This window comes from Centroberyx affinis, unplaced genomic scaffold (assembly GCF_046629955.1).
Source record: "Centroberyx affinis isolate AG114_WGS23_722 - 3 ecotype Tasmania unplaced genomic scaffold, CSIRO-AGI_Caff_v1 ptg000882l_1, whole genome shotgun sequence".
Taxonomy (NCBI): Eukaryota; Metazoa; Chordata; class Actinopteri; order Beryciformes; family Berycidae; genus Centroberyx; species Centroberyx affinis.
The window spans coordinates 55,001-80,268 of record NW_027279472.1 but is presented as its reverse complement, the minus strand read 5'-3'; the positions used below and the strand labels follow the sequence as shown (position 1 = coordinate 80,268).

At 42.3% G+C, this 25,268-nt stretch overlaps 1 protein-coding gene across 3 annotated transcripts in view; it reads right to left on the bottom strand.

Moving 5' to 3' along the window:
* LOC139645563 (diacylglycerol kinase delta) overlaps positions 1-25,268 on the bottom strand; it is an 86,739-nt gene that overhangs the window by 24,372 nt on the left and 37,099 nt on the right. For 2 of the 3 annotated variants that reach the window (XM_071521310.1, XM_071521308.1), the window contains 10 exons: positions 13,893-14,003; positions 12,650-12,730; positions 11,865-11,969; positions 10,039-10,171; positions 9,369-9,475; positions 8,586-8,711; positions 6,787-6,889; positions 5,513-5,672; positions 3,939-4,047; positions 2,679-2,818 (listed from right to left, as the gene is read on the bottom strand). In XM_071521310.1, coding sequence (XP_071377411.1) covers positions 2,679-2,818; positions 3,939-4,047; positions 5,513-5,672; positions 6,787-6,889; positions 8,586-8,711; positions 9,369-9,475; positions 10,039-10,171; positions 11,865-11,969; positions 12,650-12,730; positions 13,893-14,003 — 1,175 coding nt within the window. Of the gene's footprint in view, positions 1-2,678; positions 2,819-3,938; positions 4,048-5,512; positions 5,673-6,786; positions 6,890-8,585; positions 8,712-9,368; positions 9,476-10,038; positions 10,172-11,864; positions 11,970-12,649; positions 12,731-13,892; positions 14,004-23,683; positions 24,205-25,268 lie in introns of those variants that run through there. The other variant, XM_071521309.1, reaches the window with a different exon arrangement.

The following is a 25,268-nucleotide window of genomic DNA, read 5'->3' as shown; positions in this document are numbered from 1 at the left end:
TTGTAAACTCTGTTTTTAAAGGTGCTATATAAATAAAGTTATTATTATTATTATTATTATTATTAATCCTTAAATACCTGGGTGAGGATACGATGGCCTTATAAGGGAATAGCACAGGTCCACATGTCCATATAAGGAAAGGAGCATTAAGAGGACGTTGATGATTAAGCGGCATATGGTTGCGCAACATAAATATCTGAAATGTCCTACAGACGTAGTCAGGTATGTATCATTCTTTAAGTGTCACATTCCACTGGGTATTAGACATCAGACTCTACTGTGTTCACTTCTATTCTTTTTGACGGTATAGAGGAGAATAGCTGGTGTTGAATGTAACACCAAGGTCCTGCTGTGAAAACCCACATTGTGCACTATAGGTAAAAAACGTGGGACGTCTTAAATGGTTTTATACATTCCAGCGGTCTGCTCGTCTTTTCTCTATTACCAAGCAACAGTCTTTTCCCTTCTGTACGTCAATTTACAGCCGATTTACTCCAGACCAACTGTACAGACGTCACAAATACAAAGTAGGAGACGAAGAGAGAACGCTGAACCATTTGAATGGATGCTGCAGAGGTTAAGACCCAACTGCCTACTCAAAACAAATGATGAGGCAGTCAGGAAGCAGAGGTTCAATACGATGAAGAAACAAACATTTCTTGGTTTATCTTGTAAGTGATGTTTCCAGTTTTTTGCGGGCTACATTTCACTCAAAAACAGGAATGTCCCATAATCTGTACATAATATTTTTTACAGTTCATTCACACCATAAGTGACTTGAGAAATGAATCTCCAGAAGTCTATTAAGTCTAATAGTCTAAAAGTTTCTACGCCCGGTGAGACCTTGGCCCATTTTAACCACGCTCGTCTCCTGCAGCTGAACCTTTGGGGAAACGTCGCCCACCAGCAGCCAATCACGTACGGATGTTGCTCTATGTCCCGCCTACCTCTGCTAACCTCAATGGTATTACAGGAACCAAGTTATTTTTGAGGCTGACCCACAGGTACAGACAGAAATAGACGCAGCCTCAAGCGCTCGTCCCTAAAGCAAAGCCTGAAGCTCATTTTTTCGTAATTGCTTCTGCTGTCACTTGTTCCTGCCTGCTGCCCTGTGCTGAACCAAAGACAGTGAGCTGCAAAACCCTCAAAAGGATCAGAACTATGTGTTATATTCAGTCAATCATTTTCTATACCCACTTATTCCTTTTCAGGGTCACAGGGAGCCTTGGTGCAAAGGTGTTAAAACATCTTGAAGGGAAAAAAACGCCTATGTCAGAATGTTCTTTATTGACTACAGCTCTGCATTTAATACCATTGTACCTTTTAAATTGGTGTTACAGCTCAGGGACCTTGGTCTTTGTAATTCCATCTGTGAGTGGTTATATGACTTTATGACAGGCAGACCTCAGACAGTGAGAGTAGATATCAGCTACTCTTCTACCATAGTTCTCAACACAGGAGCACCGCAGGGTTGTTGCCTTAGTCCCTTACTCTACAGTCTGTTCCCATATGACTGTGTTGCCAAATATCATAATAACAGCATTGTGAAATTCGCGGACGACACCATGGTGATTGGACTGATAAATGACAACAATGAGGACGCCTGAAAGAGGTGAAGGACCTATCCATATGGTTTCAAGACAACCTCTCCCTAAATGTTGAGAAGACAAAGGAGATAATTGTTGATTTTAGGAAGTCCAAACCTGTGCAGCCACCAGTTAACATCAATGATGTCCCTGTTGAAATTGTGAATAACTTCAGATTCTTAGGCATTCAGATCTCAGACTCCCTCTCCTGGTCTCTAAACACCAGTTGTGTCACAACAGAGACTATACTTTCTGCGATGCCTTAAAAAATATGGGATGTCCACAAAGACCCTTGTAAACTTCTACCAGGCTACCATAGAGAGCATCCTCACTGGAGGCATACTGGTGTGGTTTGGGAACCTGACTGAACAAGACCACAAACAACTGAGGAGGACGGTAAAAACGGTAAAAACTGCCACAGATTCAGGACATTTACACCTCCCGCTGTAGAAGGAAGGCCCTAAGCATTATGGAGGACAACAGCCACCCAGCACATGGTCTGTTCTCATTCCTTCACTCAGGAAAAAGTCCTATAGAGCATCAGAGCTCGGACCAGCCGCCTCAAAGACAGTTTTTACCCCCAAGCGGTTAGATTACTGAACAGTAGCACTTTACATAACTCACAGTGATTATTATTTGTGGGATCTCTTATTTATTGTTTTTGTTTTTTTTATTTATTCTTATTTATATATAGTTTTTAAGGGCTGAGATAGAGCCAGGGCAGATGCATTTCATTGCATTTGAATGTACATTGTACTTTTTAAATGTATGTGACAATAAACTTGAACTTGAACTTGTACCCAGAATGCTCTGGGCAGAAGGCAGGGAAACATGCAAACTAGAAACTTAGACGTGATGAAGACTGTCATGGGCAGAAACATTGTCTTTTAATAAATAAAGTGATTTTGCAGCATAGAGTGCAGGTTCCACGCTTCACTTCTGAGAACATGCAGACTCCAAAACAGACAAGAAATCGAACCTGGGTCTTTGTTGCTGTGAGGAACCAATGATCTTTAAAAAAATACCACCAAGCTTGACCTACTAATGCTTTTCCTGGCATGGGATTTGGCATTCGTTTTGAAAAGCTCTTACCGGTCCAGCATCTTGGTGGTGGCCCTCTCCAGCTTCTCCAGGATCTGCAGCAGCTGGGCGTCGTCGTCACACAGGCCGCCCCAGCCCAGCACCCGAGCCAGGTCATTACCTGTACCCAGAGGCAGCACACCCAGCTGGCACTGCGGGGAGGGGGGGGGGGGGGTAGAGAGAGAGAGAGAGAGAGAGAGAGGGAGGGACAGGGACAGGGGGAGAGAGAGAGAGAGAGGAGAGAGAGAAAGAGAGAGAGAGAGAGACAGAGAGAGTGAGAGGGAGGGAGAGAGAGAGAGAGAGAGAGAGAGAGGGAGAGAGTGGAGAGATGGACAGAGAGAGAGAGAGAGGCCAATAAGGGAGGGAGAGAGAGATTGGAAGTTTGAAAAGGAGTAAAGAGAAGAGAGAGGACCCAGTTTAACTGTATGAAGACTATTGGAAGCTATCTATAGACTATCTATGTTCCATCTGCAAACAAATCTATGAACCAATTTTTCAATTTAAAGCTGCACTAGGGAACGATTTTTATGTCTTTTTTTTTTTTTTTTTACATTTTTATCAGCCTAAATCACAAAGTGGGATTGCAATAGAGAAGAGTGTCCCATCCAACAAATCATTACATCATGCCCCATACAGACACACACCAGAGATAAAGTCCTGCTCACAGACTCGCTACAGAGAGTGAGAGAGAGAGACTTTACTGTGGCGGATCCAAATTGAACTGAGTGACATGACATGAAATGACTCAAACTGATCTGACACGGCATTTCGTTTACCCAAATGGAATTTAACATGATATTAATTGATACCGAGTGATTTGACATGACATTTATTAATTCAGATTGCTTCCACGGCATTAATTGACAGGCTAACTCAGGCAGTGTAGCATTGGTAACTCCTCCTTCCTCTGGTTTATTATTTATTGCTTTCTCTCTTTCTCTTACCACCTCGATTTCATCTTCTGGTTTATAGGGTCAAGATTTCTAAAGACTTTATTCCCCGAATGTTCAACAGTAATAATTAGGTTATTTACATATTTCCTTTTCAGATTTGCAGATGGGCAATGCTCTCAGCAAAAGGCTACAAACTGAGACACAGGGTGAAAAATAATTTGATGACTTCTGTCCAGTTACCCGATATATTATAGTTCCCTTCTCTTTTTATACAGTATTATACCCAATTATACACTACATTCCCTTCATCATCACCCTGTTCTCCTCCTCCGCCACCTCTTCTGCTCCTCTCCTTCCTCTTCCCGCTCGTCTTTCTTACCTGTTTGTGGAGGTTGAGTTTATCCAGCTCAGACAGGACCCAGCCCACGCTGCCGTCTCCTCCGCACACCAGGATACGAAACGTCACAAACTTCTGGAAGAGACGCAAGCTGGAGAGGAGGAGAGGAGAGAGGAGAGGGGAGAGAGAGGAGAGAGGGGAGAGAGGAGAGAGAGGAGAGGAGAGAGGAGAGGAGAGAGGACAGAGGAGACAGTAAGAGACAAATGTTAGGAGGAGAGTATAATCTGTTTAAGATATTCTTAATCAACCAAGTTAACCCCAGGTATCTTAGCAGTTTTATTAGTTATTATTAGTTTTATAATGAGTTTCCTTGCTTACTGGCAAACACACAGTACATATCTTACTTTTTTCCACTTAAGGAGGCACTGATCAGATACAATAGGTGAATTCTGAGACGTTGCCATTGCTTCGATCAACTTGCGATCCATTTATAAATGTATTTATTTAACTTGAGTCATTTGCCTGTTTGAATGTGTGAGTCTGTGAGCCGAGATGTTCTGTTTTGTTCTGATTTTGTCCCTCTTTTAATTGTTGTTTTTGTTGATGTGTGTTGCTTTGACGCAATCGTAATGTTTTCTGAATCAAAAATCAATAAACACATAAATAAAATAAAAAAATAAAAAAAACTTCTCCCCCTCCGATCCACTTATGTAAATTGCCCCCCAAAAAAAAGTATTTGCTGTAAACAAGCGTCATCCACCACTGACGGCAGTGTGTGACGCACTGTTTAAAAGCAGCTGGCAGCAGCCGTGAATTACTTTAAAGTGCAGAGCGAAAGCAGTCAAACAGCTAATTGTAATGTTTGTGTTTGGAGGGGCGGCAGCAGCAGAGCTAATTACAATACTACTAATTTAACCAGGCACTCGAAGAAACGACTTCAACGACTTCTCACGGGGAGAAGCTCAGAAGAAGCCTGCGCCCAAGCTGAGAATGTGTCGGAAAAAATGAGATAAAATACCCCACGACAGCGAAAAAGCTAAAAAAACCCCAAAAAGCATCATCAGGAGTCATGCTATAGTTTGCTCTCTCCACACTGTCTTTCAGACTCGAACTGTAACTGTACAACAAGTTATGTGAAAACCTCTTGGACTGCTTGAAAAGATGTAAACACAATTAGTCTCACTACAGACATTTGGAGACATTTGCCCCAGGAGTTTGACTGTGCACTAGATTGATTTGAACGTTGCTTTACAAAGTGCGGTGCTGAAAAATAAACACTTTTGAATTATTTACAAAAATATCGGATCAGTACAAAATGTAATAACCTGGATCGGTATCAGAGGCAAAAAAAAAACTGGATCGGGTCAGGACATCCCTAGTTTGGATCCGCTGGATACCTGACATATGAGCTTGTTTCAGTAAAATTATTTCACTTATTTTGAACAATTAGAATTGATTTGCTGCTTGTAGGATCATCTGTATGCCAAATTTCCCAGTGGACTCTAACGAATCAGAAGAGGTCGTAAGTGTCTGCATGTTTTCTGATCAGCAAGGAAGAAGAAAGCGTGAGAATTCAGCTTCCGATCAAAGATATTGAGTATAGATATATGAGATACCCGAGCTCTGGTCCTCCGTTCATCAGGTCAAAGACCTGAGCCGGGTTCAGGAGCTGTTTGAACTTGCGGAGGAACTTCACCCCCTGGTTGTCTCCGCTTTTAGAGTTGACCAGGACCAGGAGCGGGCTGGAGCAGGACGCTGAGGTGGCCTTCCAAAAGCCTGCGCAGAAGGAAAGAGGGAAAGAAAGGGAGATCAACACCACAGTTGAAAAGAAAAATGTTTGTCTAACTTAAACAATATGTACTTTGCAAAATGGAAAGACAGCATCACATCTCATAGTAAACTAGCATCTTTGACTGTCAGATTCAACTGGCAAGTATGGAAGTATTCAAAATCCCAAAGAAAACAGAATATTATCTAAATTAAGACTCTGCGATCACACACTTGAAATTGAGTGAAATAAAGGCATATAAAACTGAGATGTGTCAGAATTGTGAACTGCATGAGACAGAATTCGATTTTTTTATTTGAATGCCCAAATTATGTGGAAATAAGAGACAAATATTACCCTGAATATGAGAAAAAATATGTTCCAGACTTTTCTGATCTGTGTCATGAAACTTCCACTAGTGCTTGGTGAAGAGGAAAAGGCTGTGTGTGTTGCTGGAAAGTTTATTTTTAAGTTAATTTATTTCTTATTTAAACCTTTTTATTGTCTCTATTGATAACAGCCACATAATGTAACTTAGTGTCTAGTAACTAAGGTTTGATTTAGTTTGATTTCTTAAATTTAAGTCTTATATTCATGTGTTTTGTTTTTACCTTTCTATCTCTATGATGTATGTCTAAGGTAAAAATATAATACACTAATTGCTTTGTGATGTACTGAAATCCTTTGACAATATTAGATCCCTTACATTCATGCCGATAAAGCTTATTTGAATTGAATCGAAATATTGGAATTGGGAAATTAACATAAGTAAGTAAAGAATCGGGACATGATCTTGATCTCAAGAGGATGACGGATGACGACAAAATTCCCACATTTATACATTTATTGCTTAATCAATTACTTTGGGGATTGGTTTAGGAGTCCATTTTGTTCTTTTACCATAAGACAGTGCGGAACTGAGGCGGCCTTTAAGAAGCCTGAGCAGGAATGTGTGAGGAAATTGCTTTAAGTTTGAGTTCAGGACCCCATCATGTCATGTCACATGTTACTGTGTCAGGTTGAAAGAGAAGACACTGAACCTTGAACCTCAGCAAAAGATTATGAACAAAGGAGTGTGTGCGTGTGTGTGTGTGTGTGTGTGTGTGTGTGTGTGCGTCTCACCGTCTGAGTCGATGCTGTTAAGGGCGGTGGGAGGAATGATTGACACTCGACATTGACCCAATGGACACACCTTCCCCATTTGTTCTTTACAGCTGTTGTGGACCTACACACAGACACACACACACATACACACACACACACACACACACACACCAGAGTCAGTGGTCTCCATAGTAATCCTATATTTCAGCGGAGGCAGAAAGGTCATTGCATCCCTCTGAAACGCACCAAATGTCAGTTCTATAACCTTTACAAATACCACCCTGATTCATTGTGTGTGTGTGTGTGTGTGTGTGTGTGTGTGTGTGTGTTGGGGATTAGTCTTTGTCATGCATGCCCACTTGCCCTAAACACTCAAAAAACAATTCAGCTACTACTAAGTGGAACAGCTGGATTTACTAAAGCACTACATCTGTGTATCTGTGAGTTTCTGTGTGTATGTGTGTGTGTGTGTGTGTGTGTGACACCCAGGAAGAGCTTAACTGAATTATCTTCTTCTTCTTCTTCTGTTCTCTTAACAACATGCTGTATTGAAGTGCTGGTATCAGTCTTAACGGGTGAGTTTTGCTGATATGGGCCGACTCTCTGCTGTTCAGCCTGTATTCTGCTGTTTTATTTTATTCCCCACAGGGAAAATTCTCATCTTCAGTGGCCCAGTTCCCTTTCTCCTTTTAGCCTGAACCTCCTCGTCCTCCCCTCGGCTCGTTCCCCTCGGAGGAATCCCTGCCGCCGCTCCGCCGCTCCGAAAACTCCGAAACGAACTTCCTGAGGTCGACCCTCTGAGGGCCGAGGGAGCGAGTCGGCGTCTATCTCTATAGAGACTTCGGGAGCGCGATCTCACCCAGAATGCATTGCGGTCGTTTGTTCATTTGCACGATCCAGCATGGCGGAACAAGCGTTACATATACGTTTAAGTAAGCAAACAATATTCAGAGGATTCAGAGGAAATGAACTCATCTGCAACATCTGACTAATCTTAACTTTAATAGAGAATAGCGGTGGCATTTAGAGTTACAGCCAATTTACTGCTGTCTACGTCTAGTTTACATTTCCCCCAATCATTTTGCAATGCGTGCGTCTATCTAATTAGAATTTTAAACATTTACTTGTTTTTCAATGTTTTTAAAATACAAACTTTGTGATGTTAAACCTTAAAATAAAAAACCTGGGCTAACAAAGACGACCTAAATAATAAGACATGGACACTCAGTGAAATAAGGAGAAAACAGAAAGTTTGACCAGTAGCCATTCTTATTTCTCTTATTTCTATATTATTATTGTTATATATTGTAGTATAATGCACATATTTTACATATTTCTTATTTTTATTTTTCTTACAATTTCTCTATGCTTATATATATTTCTCTTCTAGAATGTGAGCAACTGCAACGTAACCCAATTTTCCCTCGGGGATCAATAAAGTATTTCTGATTCTGATTCTGATTCTGAAGTTGCCTTTCATGCTGGACAAGAATGAATGGCAGCAAATGGCTTCTTCTGAAGGAGGAAAACGAGCGCTGATATCTCCAACTATGCTGACTGTGTGCAGAGAAACCAGGAAGAATGGAAAGGAGAGGGGAACCTAGACGATTAGCACAAACTAAAAAAAAAAACACCGATATTATCCTTTAACCCTGAGCCAGACTTTGCTGAAGACCCTCTGTTTGTTTATAAGGGTTAGAAAGTGAAAAACCTTATATGTTGCATAATGGAGGTTTGTCCTCTGTAAATCGAACATAACTCATTTCCACAGAAACATAGCAAGGAGGGGAAGTTTCTCTAAAATCCGTGTCACTCACGATGGCCTTGCACCAGAGGCAGCGCCAGTCCTGCAGCCGCCGGACGCTGCCGCAGTTCTTGTCACACACCACACACTTGGCGCTGACCGGCAGGTTGCCTTCCAGCCACTGGTGCGGCATGGACACCTGGTGTGGGGAGAGAGAGAGAGGGGGGGGGGAGGGAGGAGGACACATGGCAGCGTTCAGTTCACTGCATTCAAATCAGGGAGCCGGTTCGCTTCAAATTGCAATGCAAATATTGTAAAACATTTTGCTATCGATCAAACGCTGTGAACCAAGACTCATTTGACTACATCAGAAAAAGTTTGACCAAAACACATTTTTAAAATGAATGCCACCTATCATGTAATATACACTTTTAAAGCTTTGAATGCAAACATCTATGAAAAATGAACAAAGAAAAAACATATCAAACAGCGTTCCTGCTTTTCCACACTGACAGAATTGTCATATTCAACCATTTCGGTATTAATTGAGAACAAATTGTTTAGTATTACCAAACGAGCCACAGCTTCAATGAATTGGATTGAAAGTGAATTGATGTCTGCCCTAACAAACTAACACACACACACACCCATACACACACACACACACACACACACACACACAGAATGGGCCCACACACACACATATAAACATTCTTGCGCACAATTATCAATTTTCTCAAAATATTCACACGGTGAGAGTCGACATTCCAACAAAACTTGAGTTTGAGTCTTGGTTGTTATGCACAAACACACACACACACACACACACACACACACACACAGCCGAGTCACTCACCCCTTCCTCGTCCTCAATGATGTCATTTCCTATGGAGGCCAGTGTGGTCCATTTGCAGTTGTTGGTGGAGCGCACCGCACAGCGCTTATGGGCCTTGAACTTACACACTGCAGAGGAGGGATAAATAACGGTTAAGTATGATAAATAACTTAAATACACATAACACAAGCATGTGTGCAAGCAATGCGTAAAGGTGTATTGGTTGGCCGACATTGGCCTTTTCATAAAGATTGGATATCAGACAGTTGCTATTGTCCACCGGCGATATAAGAGACGTGAGGATAGGATTTTACGCAACAGCTTGAGGGGCAGTCTATAAAAACAGCAGTAAAAACCTGCCTCACCCTGCCTCCAGGAGCTGCCAACACACCTGAAAGAATTTTATTAGAGAGTTTTACAGTCCTGTGACGGTCTAAATCCTGTTTCAGAGGCTTTTCCACCCAGATGAGACTATAATTCTAAGGGGAAACACTGAATCCTTGTCATTTTTTGGCAGGGAAATGGTCAAATTTAAAGATACCGGGTACTGGAACGAAATATCATCTCTCGGCAGCTTCAGAGCCATACTGGTTGAATCCTAGGAAAAATGTAGCTTCAAATGTGTGAATGTAGGAGGATGAATGTAACTCCAAATGTGTGTGTGTGTGTGTGTGTGTGTGTGTGTGTGTACCTTCACAGGACAGGCCGTGGGAGGTGACTCCTGGCAGAGCCTCTTTGCAGACGTTGCAGAAGGTGGGTCTGGCGTGGGAGCAGGCGTACCAGTTGTGCATCCCGGAGAAATGCTCCATGTTGAACTGGCTGGCCTGGGGAGGGAGAGGAAATACAGAAGGACGGGACGGTGACACCGGCGCTCCATGTTAAACTGGCTGGCTTTTGGTAGGCAGAAATAGAAATAGAAATATAGCAGGACAGGGCAAAAAACATCCGGTGTGTTTCATCGAAATAACTGGAGTGGGAAAAGAGAGATATTTTAGGATAGGACAGTGACTTTTGTGTTTCATGCCAAACAAAATGGCGAGGGGAAGAGGGATACAAAAGGATAAGACGATGACATCAGAGGTCCATATTAAACTGTGTGGCCTCAGGAAGGAGAAACACAGCAGGATAAGACAATGATGTTGACGCTCCAGCTGACTGATGTGGTATGATCTGATAGATACGGACATTAAAATAATATTAATACTTTATTTCAAGGATAGGACAATGACATAACTGACTGGAGGAACATGGAGGGATAAGAAAATGACCTTAATGTTCCATCTTTAAATGTGTTCATAACAGCTAGAAACAAATCCAAAACAAGGATTAACCACTTAGAGCTCAGCCAGAACTCAGGAAAAACGCCTAAAATCACATTAAGAATTAATTAAGAATAGCTCCACAACTATAAGGCCTATATGGATGGTTCTGGCCTCTTTTGATAGGTAAGAAGCTAGGGAATATGGATGGAGTTGTGTTGTGTTTGGTAGCGTTAGAAAGATGAGAGTGTCTAGTTTCGTTTGATATCAAGCATGTTGTTGCGGAGTGATGAGAAAATGATCCCAGCGCCTTTGAAAAGCAACTGCCCTCGTATTTACAAAGCTTATATTTTCAAGACACTATTATTCAAACCCTCTGTGATCAGACATAGCTTGGACAAAATACATTTGGTTTACTGATTCCGAAAGCCAAAAGACTTTTCCTCACTATGCCATTTGACCTTCAGAAGATGCTGTCAGCAGTGTTATGTATATCTGTGTACATCCACAGTTAAACCTCCCATGACAACACACTCCCCTCCTAAAGTTGTCAGCAACACATTTACGCTTTAACAATTCAAACTGCCCGGCCTGCTGAAGCGGAAATAACAACCCAACTGCATGAATTAAAAATGGAGCGAGGAAGCCTAAAACATAAGAGAGAGAGAGAGAGAGAGAGAGAGAGAGAGAGACGCTACGCTCAACTTAGATAACAGCTTAGAGTCCTCCGCTCTCTTTACAGCCTATTAAAGCACAGTGTCTAATTTTATGGGAGACATCAATCTGCTGGGAAAGAGAGGGAGATAAGGGAGTGAAAGGACATGAAGGGAGTGAGAGAGGAAGGGAGAGCATTTCCTCGGAGAAAGTAGAAAAGGTGATGAGTTTGAGTAAAAAAAAAAAAAAGTTTTATTCTCATCAATGAGCAGAAAAAAAGGGGAAATAAACATGATGTTAGGACACACACACATAATTTGCTTCTATTCAAACCAGGTATTTTTAGATCCTCCATTTTGTATTTTTCAGTATCAGTCATGTCGACTTTTACTATATTTGTCTGATTATAAAATCACGAGAATTAATAACTTTGCAATGCTAAAACACATAAAAAAGAGACTGTTTGCATCACCAGTGGCTCAGCTGTACTGTAAATAGGCGGATATATGCCTTATGAAGTGAGTGAAAAGCGGGGGATTAAGGGAATAAATAGAAAGCGGGAAGGATGGAGAGATGAGAGGAAGGAAGAGGCTCGAGCGCTAACCTCGTAGGTTTCCCACTTCTGGACGGACTTGAGAGCGCTGATCCAGTCCTCCATCTCCTTCCTGCTCTCCGCACACAGCATCAGCTTCCGAAATGGAGTGATGACCTGAGGGAGAGAGAGGGAGAGAGAGAGAGAGCGAGAGAGAGAGAGAGAGAGAGAGAGATAATGAATCTGTACAGCTGCATCTATATCTCATCAAATCCCAACATCATACCTCGTTATCAGGACGATGCTGACAAAAATATCGCTCTCTCCCAACTAAATTATTAAGCTGCAGACTTTAACTAATTAAATAATGCTCTTCCTCCACCAAGCAAGTACTGGTATGAGTTATAACATCGAAATGATCTGTTATGCAGTCAGTGTGTGTGTGTGTGTGTGTGTGTGTTTACCGGGTGTTTTGCATCGGCTTCGGTCGTGACTCAGCCAAACAGATCTGAGGACTGTTTTATAATTCAAGACTTTTCAGCTTGAAAATATGAACTACGAATTATGTAACAGCTCCACAGAAAACTCTGCAGCTGTGGCAGCCGGCAGAATTTGCCACTGAAAACACAGTCGAATCTGCTCTTTTAATGCTTTTCTTTTTTTCAATTTTTAGTTGGGTTTAGTTTTTAAATCACATTTTATAGCATTTACAGAGTAAAAAAGTAACAAAAGATCAATCGTCAAATGACCTGTCGACAAAACATAAAAAAAAAAGGCATACTACCATAAAATGACAGAAACAACCAAGAAAGACAAAAACATCACGGTTTTAACGGTTTTAAGACTGCGCTGGTTACCGTGAAGCTGTTGTTGATGTTCTTGGTGCTGGTCTCGGCCACGCTGGCGTCTGATAGGTCCACCTCATCAAAGATCAGAGACTGATGGGAAAAAATGAACGACAAACAATGTAAACATCAACTTTTATTTTATTTTTAGTTTAGTTTTCTCTCTGAAAAATGTAGTTCATTTAATCTGATTGTCATAAGGTTCCATGACTTTGTCCACACAGGGCATCTGAATAAATTTTGATAATTTTCATTAAATTTTGGGTGTTTTATATAACTTTTGTACACCTGTGGTGTTCCTGGTCAAAAATGGCCGGTCATTAGAAATGAAGTAGTCGTGATAAATAGCACAATATGTTTCATCTGAGTATTTGTTATAGTCAAAATAATCCATACATTATGCTTTTTTTTTTACTCAAAAACGAGTTGTATGAGCTCAGGTCAATGAGGCCTACAGGCCAAAAATAGCAAATAGAAGTTCAAAACTTGTAACGTTCACAAGAACTTAAGTTGATAAAAAAGATCTAACACAACATTAGGTGATAATGTATGTATTATTATGGATTTATAATCAGCTATAATGGGGCGGTCATTTTGGACCGGGAACACAGAATTAATTAACATGAAACGAACACAACAGGAGGGTTAAGCACACTTTCTCTTTTTCCGACACCTCCAAATCACCAAACCATTGATGTTCTTCAACAGCTGTAGGAATGGTAAGTATGCAATTTCGGTTTCATAATTCACTGACTTGCGCTAGCATTGCTAACAAATGCTAGCAGGAGGTTGGTGCCAGCTTCTCAGAGATGAAAAACTCTGGTGTGAAAACTTTTTTTTTATTTAAAGCTGGGACTCCTAGGACCTACATTTCTTCTTCTTAGTGTCTGGTGGGAGTGGAGATGGTGAGGTTCAGCTTTCTCTTTGAGGTTTAGGAGCAAGTTTTTATGTTATTTCGCTCTTAACTTTTGATTCGTCACTTGCTGTGTGCTGAGATTTCCTACAAGTGACCAAACCAGACAGCCAAAATAATCAGAACTTGGGCGAATAGAGTGAATCTACATTATAGAGGGGGATGGGATACTCTTCTCTTCTGCAGCTCTATTTCATGACATATGCTGATAAAACACAAGTATTTGCCTAGTGCAGGTTTACCTTTTATTTATTCCAAGAGATAAGCTTCTAAAACTCCTGAACGTTCTCTTTAAAGAATAATATTAAATTATCTACAGATGATATTCAGACTTTACTTTACCTTAGAGTCTTTGGCATAGTAGAGGGTCCTCCCTCTTAGTTTGAAGTACCTCCGCTTCCATCTCTGGAAGGAGCTGGTCTGCTTTAACAGGATTCCCTCCTTCACGCTTTTCTATTAGGAGAAAAAAATAGAGAGGGAAAAGGGGGAAAGAGGGGATGGGGTAGGGAGAAAAGTGAGAATTTATGTAACTTAAGTGTATTCACATCTTATGATAAATATGGAGGATGCACACCATAGGCAGTCCTTTAAATAATTCTGGGAAAGATCCAGATCCCCATTAAATCACCCATAGAAAACTAGATTCCCGCACACAAAATTCACCTCTGCTGGGGTTTTTTTTATTTCTTGCCGTGAGAAATGTCTTGATAAAGGTCTTGTATGAATAAATATAAATAAAAGACACAGCAGAGGTGAATTATGTGTGCGGAAATCTTCATTTGCTTTCTCTAAGTGAATTCAGATCCAATGAATAACTTGCTGGACGTCCACAAATAAACAGGATTTAAAAGGTTAGATATGGCGTGACTGTTGTATACTGGTCTGTTTCAGTAAGATGACTTCGCTTTGTGAGACACAACACAGACACAGAATATTGTTTGTAAATAATTGTTATTTTAATCTGCTTGGGTCGAGGATCAGATAGGTGGGTCGACTAAATATGGACAATTTAACTGAATTGAGTGACAGGTAAGCTGACAATCACAGAAATATATACTAAATAGATTTTGAAGTGATTTTGAAGGTATCGGTTTGAACGAAGAAAATAATACTTTTACCAATAATTGTAAATAGGCGAAAAAACTGAGAGACTCGTATTTACAATTATTGGTAATCATATTTTTCTCTTTGTTCCATCGGCATAAGTTTCCTCCGACCGGATTTCGGTGTTACACTTGTTCAAACTGTAAGGTTTAATAAGCACAGAGAAAGAGATTCACTTAATCACAAATCGCAAAATGACTAGTTTTTTTATTTATTGTCAGAATCTGCTTTATTTGCGTTTCTTAACATGCTAGAAGTGTGATTTTCAGACTGTTCCTCCATACAATGGCAATGAATGGAGAGAGAGAAAAAAACACAATTCTCCAGTCTCCTCTACCGGAGCAACAGATCACAGAGAATTGCTGATTTGGGGTTTTTTTACATGGAGGAAGAGACACAACCCAAGGTACTACTACCAGTACCTTCAACAGCACTTTAAAATACTTTTCAGCAATTATCTAAAATCTCTGTTACTAATTCACCATCCTGTGTGGTAAACCCTGCCCATCTGATACTTTCTCAAAATAGACGTCAAATCAGCACTTCGGTGCCAAGATCTATTGTTTTTTTTTTTTTAATGCTGAAATCCTGAAATAGCAGCATCAGATCTACACTCTCCAGCTATCTGGGGCTTAAATCAGAGAATGAGGAAGCTACGACAGGAGAGTTACTGCAGCGCTAACACCGGAGGCGGCGTTCTTTACTGCGATTACGGGCGCAACAGTGATGAGGTGATGCAACAGATAGGAGCTGCAGCCGTCCGTGGCTTTATGGAAATTATCAACGGGGCCGGAACGCGTGACTTGATTTGACGATTTGCTTGGATGAAACTCCATAAAACAACTTGACCCCACGTTTGATTCTGTTCTCAGTCGGATTCCCTGCTTATTTATCTCCTTATTTATCTTCTCTCATCCTTTCCTCTGCCTCTTCACTCTCTCGTTCTCTCTATCTCTCTCTCTCTCTCTCTGCTCGCCGGCTTTATTTATGAGTACACGCCCCGAGACGACAGAATGCACCCTGGGTAATCAGTTTGATATAGGACGTCGGGGGTCGCCATGGAGATCCTCATTTCTCCTGCAAGAGGATACCCAGGCCCTGTGATAGACGTTGGCGCTCGCGCACGCACGCACACACACACACACACACACACACACTTAAAAATCTGATCACGTTACTGATGGCTCTCTCCATACCTGCACATCTGTCACCTAGCAACATTCCTGCACGAGTCGGTGTGGCAACTTCCATTAGATCAATCCTCATGACAAGCCTGTGACTTCCCCACAGAGATATGTGTGTGTCAGTGTTTGTGTGTCAGTGTGTGTGTCCTTATAAAGCCCTGGAATAAGCCAATGTCACGTCTCTTTGGGGATTTGACACATATGATAAGATTGGAAAGGATTAACCAGAAATATTCGAATGGCGTCATCCAACATATCTCTTCATCTGAGTCAGTGTCCTGTTAAAAACAGGAAGGTGGTTACATCCTCAACATGCGGTACGAAGGGAAAAGGAGAACTTCCAATAAACGCATCTTTTCAGAATACAATAGTAGCCTGTCTCTTGGATGTTTTGACAAGTAAACGATTGTAACACTCAAGTTTTAAATGTTGCTGTACCAATTTGGGCTGCATGAATATGGCTAAAATTGTACTCCCAGTATTGTAGTCCCAGATACTATTAAAGTGACAATAAAAGCGCATTTTGAGAGCATCTTGCTTCCTTAACTTGATGTATTTCCTTTTGAAACAGGATGTTGGGGCGGGACGTAATGCAGGGAGGGAACATTCAAAAGTGCAAACCAATGAGAGATCAGTTAGGGAGAGAAAGGCATTTTTATTGGATGGGAGGGGCGGAGGGGCGGCCTTCTGGTGCAGCATGATGTCACAAAGTAAAAGTAATGGATTTTGATATAAAAATACAAAACAAAATTACAATTTTTTGACATTTATTGTTAACTAGGTGTAAATTATGACATGGAAAACAAGCTAGCAAAAAGTCATTTTTCATTTCATTGTGACTTTAAACATGATTAATCGTGCAACTCTACTACAAAAGCCCCCCAAGACAAATTCCTGCACGTTTATTGTACTTTGCCAACAAAGTGAGTCTGATCCTCTAATTAAAACTCTGTCAAGATGTTTTTTTACGTCATCGGTAATCACAGCAGCGTCCACAGCCAGCAAAGCAACACACAGCCATGATGCTGCCGCTGCATCCAGTGGGGAAAGGCATGGTGTGTCTTGAAGATTAAATACTAAATGGGTATTGGTATGGATATGCGTCTCCTAGTTAAACAGGCACTGAAAATGTTTAAATAGTTTGAATAGGAGACTTGCAGATACACCATGCACAGAATATTTTATCATGGGATTGCATACATAAACATACAATATTCAGCTATAAAAGCATCTTGGTTTTACTGTCCAGATGAAATAAAACCCTGTCTCCAATTATAGTTTGAAATAAACGACTGGTCATTTTGATGACTGGTCATTGATGAAACACAGTTTTGGACTATTACGTTGACATTTAAGTCATTTGACGGCTATATTTTCTATATGATAGAGAAGTGCTAGGAGAGGAAATAAGAGGAAAGAGGAAGAAAGGTTATTGTTGTTTTTTCACTTTTACTACTTCCACAGTATCATACAAGGCACTGAAAAAAAAATGCCAGAGACAAAAGCCTCTCCAGCCTCTCCATCGGTGCGTTTCTGCTTGTGTAACGCACCAAAAGGCCTACCTGTGTACACACCCGCTCCCCAGCCCAAACAGGCTTGACCCTGAGCAGTTGGCTCAGCTGCGGCGCGGCGGCCTTGCCAGGTCGGTGCGCGACCCTGAAACCCGCCCTGAGGGAAACTCTGACACAGACAGCAGCTTCCCCACCTGCATAACAACTAACTAGACCCCGCAAGCTGACAGTCTGGCAAGGCAAACCGTGTCTGTGTGTGTGTGTGTGTGAGAGAGCGTGATCGTACGAGTGTATGCTTGTACGAGCGCGCTGACCCTGACCTGCGCAGTATTAGCACCTGGATGATATTGTTTCACACTCACACTTTTCCCGTTGGACAGGCACCAAAGACTATCTGGAGTGAAAATACCAGGAAATAAACTGGGTTACGAGCTTTTGAAGGTGGAGAGAGAGATACAAAAAACACATGGGTGGTCTGATAATTAAGTTAGTTAGTTAGTTAGTTAGTTAGTTAGTTAAACTGTTAAACTGTTAAACTGTTAAACTGTTAATTAGTCATCTGAGTATCAAGCCAACAATAACAAACTGGATCAAGATGTTGGGCCACCAAGTTAAGCAAACAGACAATTATCCATAACAAATGTACAATGTTACTCACAGATATGAGAAAGATAAATTTAGCCTAAGATGAACATGCGTAGGTTTACCATTTGAAGTCCATCCATTTGTTCCATCTGTGGTTCCACTCCTCTGTCTCATTAAGTTGTTTTGCTAACACTAGCTTAGTAATCTCAGAAAATAGCTGTTGCTTTTTCAGGATGTTTTGGTAACCTAGCAACAGTCTAGTTGTCTCTTCAGCTCTTGCAAGACAGATTAAAAAACCTTCAAGGATGATATGATTATAAATGTAACAGGCCTAACAATTGTGACTTCTAATTCAAATTAGAATACAGTTACAGTTTGTAACATGCATTGTATTAAGTTTATATACATAGTGTGACTATTTGATTATGTTTGTTTGTATGTTTGTTTAGAAATGTCGACAACTACCGTAGGACCAGTTTTCGCAATTAGAAAATGGCCACCGCCAACATCTGACCACTGTTGGTAAAGTTTCTGCAAAACTTGCAACCTAACTGACAGTGGTTGTTGGTCGTTGTCCTCAGATTGTCAAGCAACCCAACGTTGGTAATAGAGAATCAGTTAGTTAGTAGTTACTGTTAATTTAGGATTGTGTTATTGGCTTGTAGGCTACATTAGTAAGTTTGCTTTTTAGTGTCTTGTACTTTATCTAGTACATTAGTTAGTGTCTAGGCTAGTTAGTGTCTTGTGCATACATTAGTTAAGCTGGCTACCTAGTGTCTCAGCATTAGCAGTACATTAGTTAGTAAGTTGGCTTTATCTTGTACATTAGTGTCTTATGCATACACTAGTTTGCTAGTTAGTGTCTTGTAGCTACTCTATCTTGCACAGTAAGTTGGCTAACTAGTGTCTTGCACATATCTTGTACATTAGTTAGTAAGTGGGCTAGCTTGTGTCAATTGTACTTTAGCTCTATAGCAACATTCTTTAGAGACAGACAGACACTGCATTGCTGCAGACAAGGAAGGAGGAAGAATAAATAGATGGAGAACATGTCAAAGGAAACAAAGTGAATTTAATAGGCTACATCTTGCATGCCTGATCTCGTTGAGATGGGGTGAGACTTGAACACGTGGCCTCATTTACTTGTGATTTGTGTTGTGTTGACATAGCCTCGTCGTTTTCCCCTTCTTCCTCCTCTCGCTACTACTTTCCCTCTCTCCCTCCATCTTGGCCCTGAAGACTCTCTCTCCCCTCCTCTCCATCCACTCTGTCTCTCTCCCTCTATCTGTCTCTCTGTTTGTCTCTCTATCTGTCTTGTCGGCTTCATTATTTCTGTTTACATGCCTCAATTCTCTGACCGTCTCACTTCCAATCTCTTTGTCACTCATTATCTATCTCTCTCTGTCTATTTTCTCTCTGTATTTCTGTTTCTGTCTCTCTTTCTCTGTCCGTCTCTCCCTGCAGTAATGGCCTTATCTATCTGTGAACGGGGGAGTAATATAAGGGAGAGGCACCTCTGAACCAGTGATAAATCTAATTCACTGCTCCATCACAATCTAATTTCTCAGCAGCGTGTGTGTGAGTTCGTCTGTGTGCGTGTGAGTCGATGAGATATCCCTCGTAATGGCACATATGTCTTCTTTTGCCCTCACAATGCTGTGTGTGTGTAGCTTTCTGAGAATAAGTGCGCTTTTATGCCCCGAGGGGAGAGCGAACGCAAAGGAGAATCTCATCTGCTCGTACTGCCAGACAGAGAGAGAGAGAGAAGGATTGATGGTGGAAATCATAATAGATAGCCTGATGGTACGGATCATTAGTGAAGAGGAGATAGAAAGGAGGAGGAGGGGGGGAGACAGCAGCAGAGAGAGAACAGCGAGAAGGGAAACAAACAACACAACTCAAAAGGTAGGACACAGGAAGGATGACAAACAGGGGCTTTGGAGAGTCGACATGAAAGAGAAAAAAAAACAAAGGAACAGGCAGTGCCTTTGAGGAGAAAGAAGAAGGGAGAAAACACACAAACAAGAAGGTGTAAAGGTCTCTTTCGAGCGAACCACCTGACACGTCGAAGATAACGGCGAGGTGTAACACTCCCGTTCCACCAATCGGGCTTATCGGGCGGTTGCCGCGGCAACGCCGGCGAGAGCCGTCAGTCAAGAAGCTAATCAGAGTGTTTTTTGTTTGACAAAAGCGGCTAACGACATAGCAACCGCCGATACAGCTGAAGGACTCGGGGGTTTGCGGCAAGATACGATTCAAGATGTTGCAACACAGGTGTGAAGGGTGGAGGCGGGAGCGTGGAGGAGGGAGGCGAAGGCGGGTCACCGGAAGGTTGCCGGTTCAAATCCCCCAGATGCTGACATCGCATAGTAAAATAACAATCCTAAATACAGTACAGCATCAGTAACTGTAAAATGGCTGTTACAAGTATGTGATATTTACTATAGTTGTAGCATGTGTGTAAATACTATCAACAGCAGAAAATGATGATGATGATGATGCATAAGCTAGAAGAAACAATTGAAATGTCTTTGAGCAGTAAAAGCTGCTCAGTGACCAACAGTACAAGACTTTGGTATTCATAGTATTCTGTTACATCACCATGCGGCCATCTTGGTAGGAACATAACAGGTGATTGTAATAAATTAACAGGTGATTGCAATCAAATGACAAACACAGCCAATGAGCTGTGTGTATTGTAAAGCGCCATATTGGTAGGAAATGCATGTGACATCATGGGAATACTATGAATAGCAGTGGACATCTCCCAGGTGTGTGTGTGTGTGTGTGTCATGTTTACATGCACGTCAATATTGTGATTATCATGCGATTAAGGCAGTAAAGCAAGAAAGTCAGGACGCCACAGTTGAAATAAGCATAATCTCAGTAAACATATGTGGAGTAATCTGATTTTACTGGCAATAATTAAGACCGCTCAGGACATGTGTATACACTTTGGTTACATTTCCTGAACTGCGGCCCAGCTCACTGTGCTACGTGAAGGTCGAAGCTGGATCAAGATGGCGGACAGCAGTTGCTCCAAAAAAGTTGGGACTTTTGGAGTTTAAAAGAAGAGGAAGAGCTTTTCTTGCATGTGTGTTCAGACAGTTTGTAGACGGGCCTAAGCGTGGTGAAGGTGACATTTTTAGACGAGTGTCAGAACAATGAAGGAGTGCGAGTGAAGTTTGCGTGCGAGGGACAGAAGTGAAGTCTGCATGTGACAGAGCTAAAAGGAAAAAACTCCACCAGTGACTCATACACACTCCAATTGAAATGCAATTAATTTTTCAAGCAAACGAAACCTTGAATTCCCACAGTTCTCTCTGTGCAATCATAAAAGTACTTCAATCATATAAACAGGATTAATATGAGGAGTCAAATCAATGGAATCATGTAAACGTCTTAATCGGACTATTTCCTTCTCACTCTCAGTATTTGCAATAGCCGCATTATTGTGCGCATGTACACATGGCTAGTGTGTGTGTGTGTGTGTGTGTGTGTGTGTGTGTGACCCTCGCTCCCCTTGCTGTCTGGTTATATAAGGGTTAATAAAAATGTTAATCTCATGTCCCCCCTGCTTGGGTAGTTGTACTCTCTGAGGAGGCATGTCAGAGGAGCTGAGAGAACACGTGTCCTGCACATATGACCGTATGAACACAACATATATGCAAAGGTCATGTTTTGCACTAGCTGGCGGCGATACTGTAGCGCAGTGCTTACCGCCAGCGGCCATTTTGTTCAGAATCAACCCAGGGCAGAAGTAGAGAGGGGGATTCATTTCCCTTTTTCCCTTAAAGTCAAGAGGGATGGATTAAAATAATTTATGTTCAACCGCTGACCCACCAAAGATGGCAGGGGGGAAAAAAGGGAATGCAGTTGTTTAGACTTTCACACTCCTTTCCTCCCTCTCCTATACTTTCATCCTTCTCTCTTCTCCTCTTACTTCTTCCTCTCCTCTCTTCTTCTTCCCCTCCCCTCTCTTCTCCTCTCCTCTCCTCAAACTAGATGTTGTCAGACAGATCAGTGTATTCATTAGAGCAGCACTAATTACATCACAACAATCAGCCCCAGTGGGCCTGATGCACACACACACACACACACACACACACACACACACACACACACACACACACACAGCTCTGAAGTGCATATGCACACAAGAGCGCATTAGCACACATACTTACTCATCTGCAAAATGCACACACAGTTAAACTGAGCTCTGAAGTAAGCACACACACTCACACTTATTCAACTCCAAAGCACACACACACACACACCGTTACCCCCCCACACACACACACTTACCTCTGAAGTGCACACATACAGTACATGCACACAGTGGAGCACACTCTCACTGATCTTGTAGGTGTTAAGTGCACACAGAAACACCTCCCATCCACTATCACATCTACAATTAACCACCCAACACACACACACACACACACACACACACACATACACACACAGTCCTGCCTGACTGATTAACCTTCACTATAAATGTGGATTCACACTGTTACCAACGTGATCAACAAGTCAGCAGAAGTCCATTCACTCCCTACAGAGCTGAGCGACCAGGGAGAACAAGACGGAAGTTTTTGCATCATCAGCCGTCAACAGCCAATCAGCTTTCCGCGCTTCCTTGTTTCTCAACTGATGTGATTCGGTTACACGAACACCAGTTGAACCTGGCAAGTGCAAAATGGATGAGAAGTTGATGCCAGCCCAATCAAAGCTTCCCAGTTCTCTACATCTTTCATTTGACAGACTAGAGGAATAAATGTGTCAAAAAACGATGCCTGGAGAACGGTTTCCTCCACTGTCGGGGTCGATGGGAAGCTCATAAGTCATTTTACTGAGGTTTTTGTGTTTATTTTCGATTAATGCTACCTAATTAGCGCTTGCTAGCTCAAGATGATGTAACGTTATGAAAAGCAATACCAAAGCAGTGTAAAAAAAACACATCATTTGCCTGCTCAAGACTTTGTAGTCGCATGAAACCGAGTGGCAAAATGTCCTCACTTTGAAGGAGTTACCTGTTCTTTCTGTCGTTTGGAGACATCTGGAAGGACGTTCAAGACACACACACACCACACACACACACACACACACACACACACACACACACACACACACACACACACACACATCCTTGTACTTCTACCATCCACTGACTGCATACATTCCCTATCCCCTAAGCCTGACCTTAACCCAGTGATTCTCAACCTTTTTCATATCAAGGACCCCTAGTTTAGTCCACATTAGGGCCACGGACCCCTTTTTGATGAGATTTTGTCTCTCGGACCCAAATGTGAGAATATTTTTACTGTCAGATATGATTTTGTCCAGAATTCCATGACTATCTGTATTGTAGGTAGAGAGATAACAGAGAAATTATGATCAAAACAGTCATTCTTCTACATTCTCTAATTTCTTATAAATGAAATGCTGAAGTTTAACAATTCATCAATTTGCTGGGGGACCCCCTGGAACTCCCTCAAGGACCCCATGGTGGTCCCCGGACCCCACTTTGAGAACCACTGCCTTAACCCTCACCACTACATGCCTGATCTTAACCTTTACCCTAAAACCAGGTCCTAACCCTAAAACAGCCCCTTGAAGAAGTGAGGACCGGGCCAAAATGACCTCACTTCGCTACAATGTCCTCACTCTGAAGGTGTAAAACTCACACACACACACACTCACACACACACACACACACACACACACACACACACACACACACACTGACCTCTCCCTTCTGCTGAGCCTTGAGTGGCTTCTCGGTGTAACTGGACTCCAGCTGGTCCTGGTGGCGGAGCTGGCTGTCGTCCCCCTGCCCTCCTCCTCCTCCTCCTCCTCCCTCATAGCGAAACAACAGGGGTGCCAGGCAGCACCCACTGGGCTGACACAACCCCGGCATGGCGCACAGTGATGACCTCACAGCCCGCACCGACTAAACACTGAGGTCGGGACCCTTGCTAATGCTGTCGGCCAAGACTGAGAAGAGTGCTGCTGGTGGTTTCAGAGGTTTGATGGGGGGGGGGAGGATGGGAGTCGCTCTCTCTTTTGTTCTTTCTCTCCCTCTCCCTGCTTTTCTTCTTTTGGTCTTTTTTTCCTTCTTCCTGTCTTTGTCTTCTTCGATGACTCATAAACACTTTCTTTCTCTCTCTTTTTTGCTGTTTTTATAGAAACTTTTCCCTCTGTCTCTCTCTGTGTTTTCACCTCAGTAGTAACTCTCTCTCTCTCTCTCTCTCTCTCTCTCCCTTTCTCTTTCCACGCCGACAGTTCCTCAAACAATGTAGCCGCATTTCCTCTCTCCAACTTCCCCTGTCACTTAGCCACGCCCACTCAGGTGTGATATAGGACCCACCTTTTGTGTGTGTGTGTCTCATACACACACACACACACACACACACACACACACACAACCTGAAGATAAGGTGGAGCATGCAAATAAGCTTAACTGCTACCCTCCCTCTCCTGACACACACCTGAGAGGAGTGGTGTGTGTGTGTGTGTGTGTGTGTGTGTGTGTGTCGTGTGTGTGTTCATGTAAGAACAGGCCTGTTTCCTCGAGGCTATAAATAGAACTGGAGGAACTTGTCTGACTGGCAACTGAGGACACACACACACACACACACACACACACACACACACACAGGATAATGGCTGCTAGTCTGAACACTGATTTAAAGCAGAAAATAAGTTATACAAACACACGCACACGCATGTACACACACACACACGCACACACACACACACACACACACACACACACACACACAGCCGTCAAATCATGTCAGAATGATGACCAGGGTAATGGCACACCACTCTGCTTTAGAGAGATGAAAACGTCACTATGATCACACAAACTCATGTCCTGCCAGCCTGCATGAGCTGTCCTGACTGTGTGTGTGTGTGTGTGTGTGTGTGTGTGTGTGTGTGTGCGTGTGTGTCTGTGCTCTGCAGCCTACGCGCTGTCATCGGACTGCTTTCAGTGTCAGATCAGTGTCTCGTCTGCCAAGGCAAATTACAGTCAGCGTGTGTGTGTGCATGTGCGCGTGCATGCGTGTGTGTGTGTGTGTGTGTGTGTGTGTGTGTGTGCGCGCGTGTATGTTTTCTGCCAGTCGGCATATCATTCTCTCTTTAATGAGCAGAAACATGCTGTTCCCTGCAGACTCACTCACTGACACCAACTCCCTCTCTCTCTCCCTCTCTCTCGCTCCTTCCTCTGCCCCCCCCCCTCCATCCCCCCCCCCCCCCCTAAGTCTCTCTCCTTCCCTTTCCTTTGCAAACTTTTTTTTTCCACCCACATCTTCCTCCCTCTCTCTCCC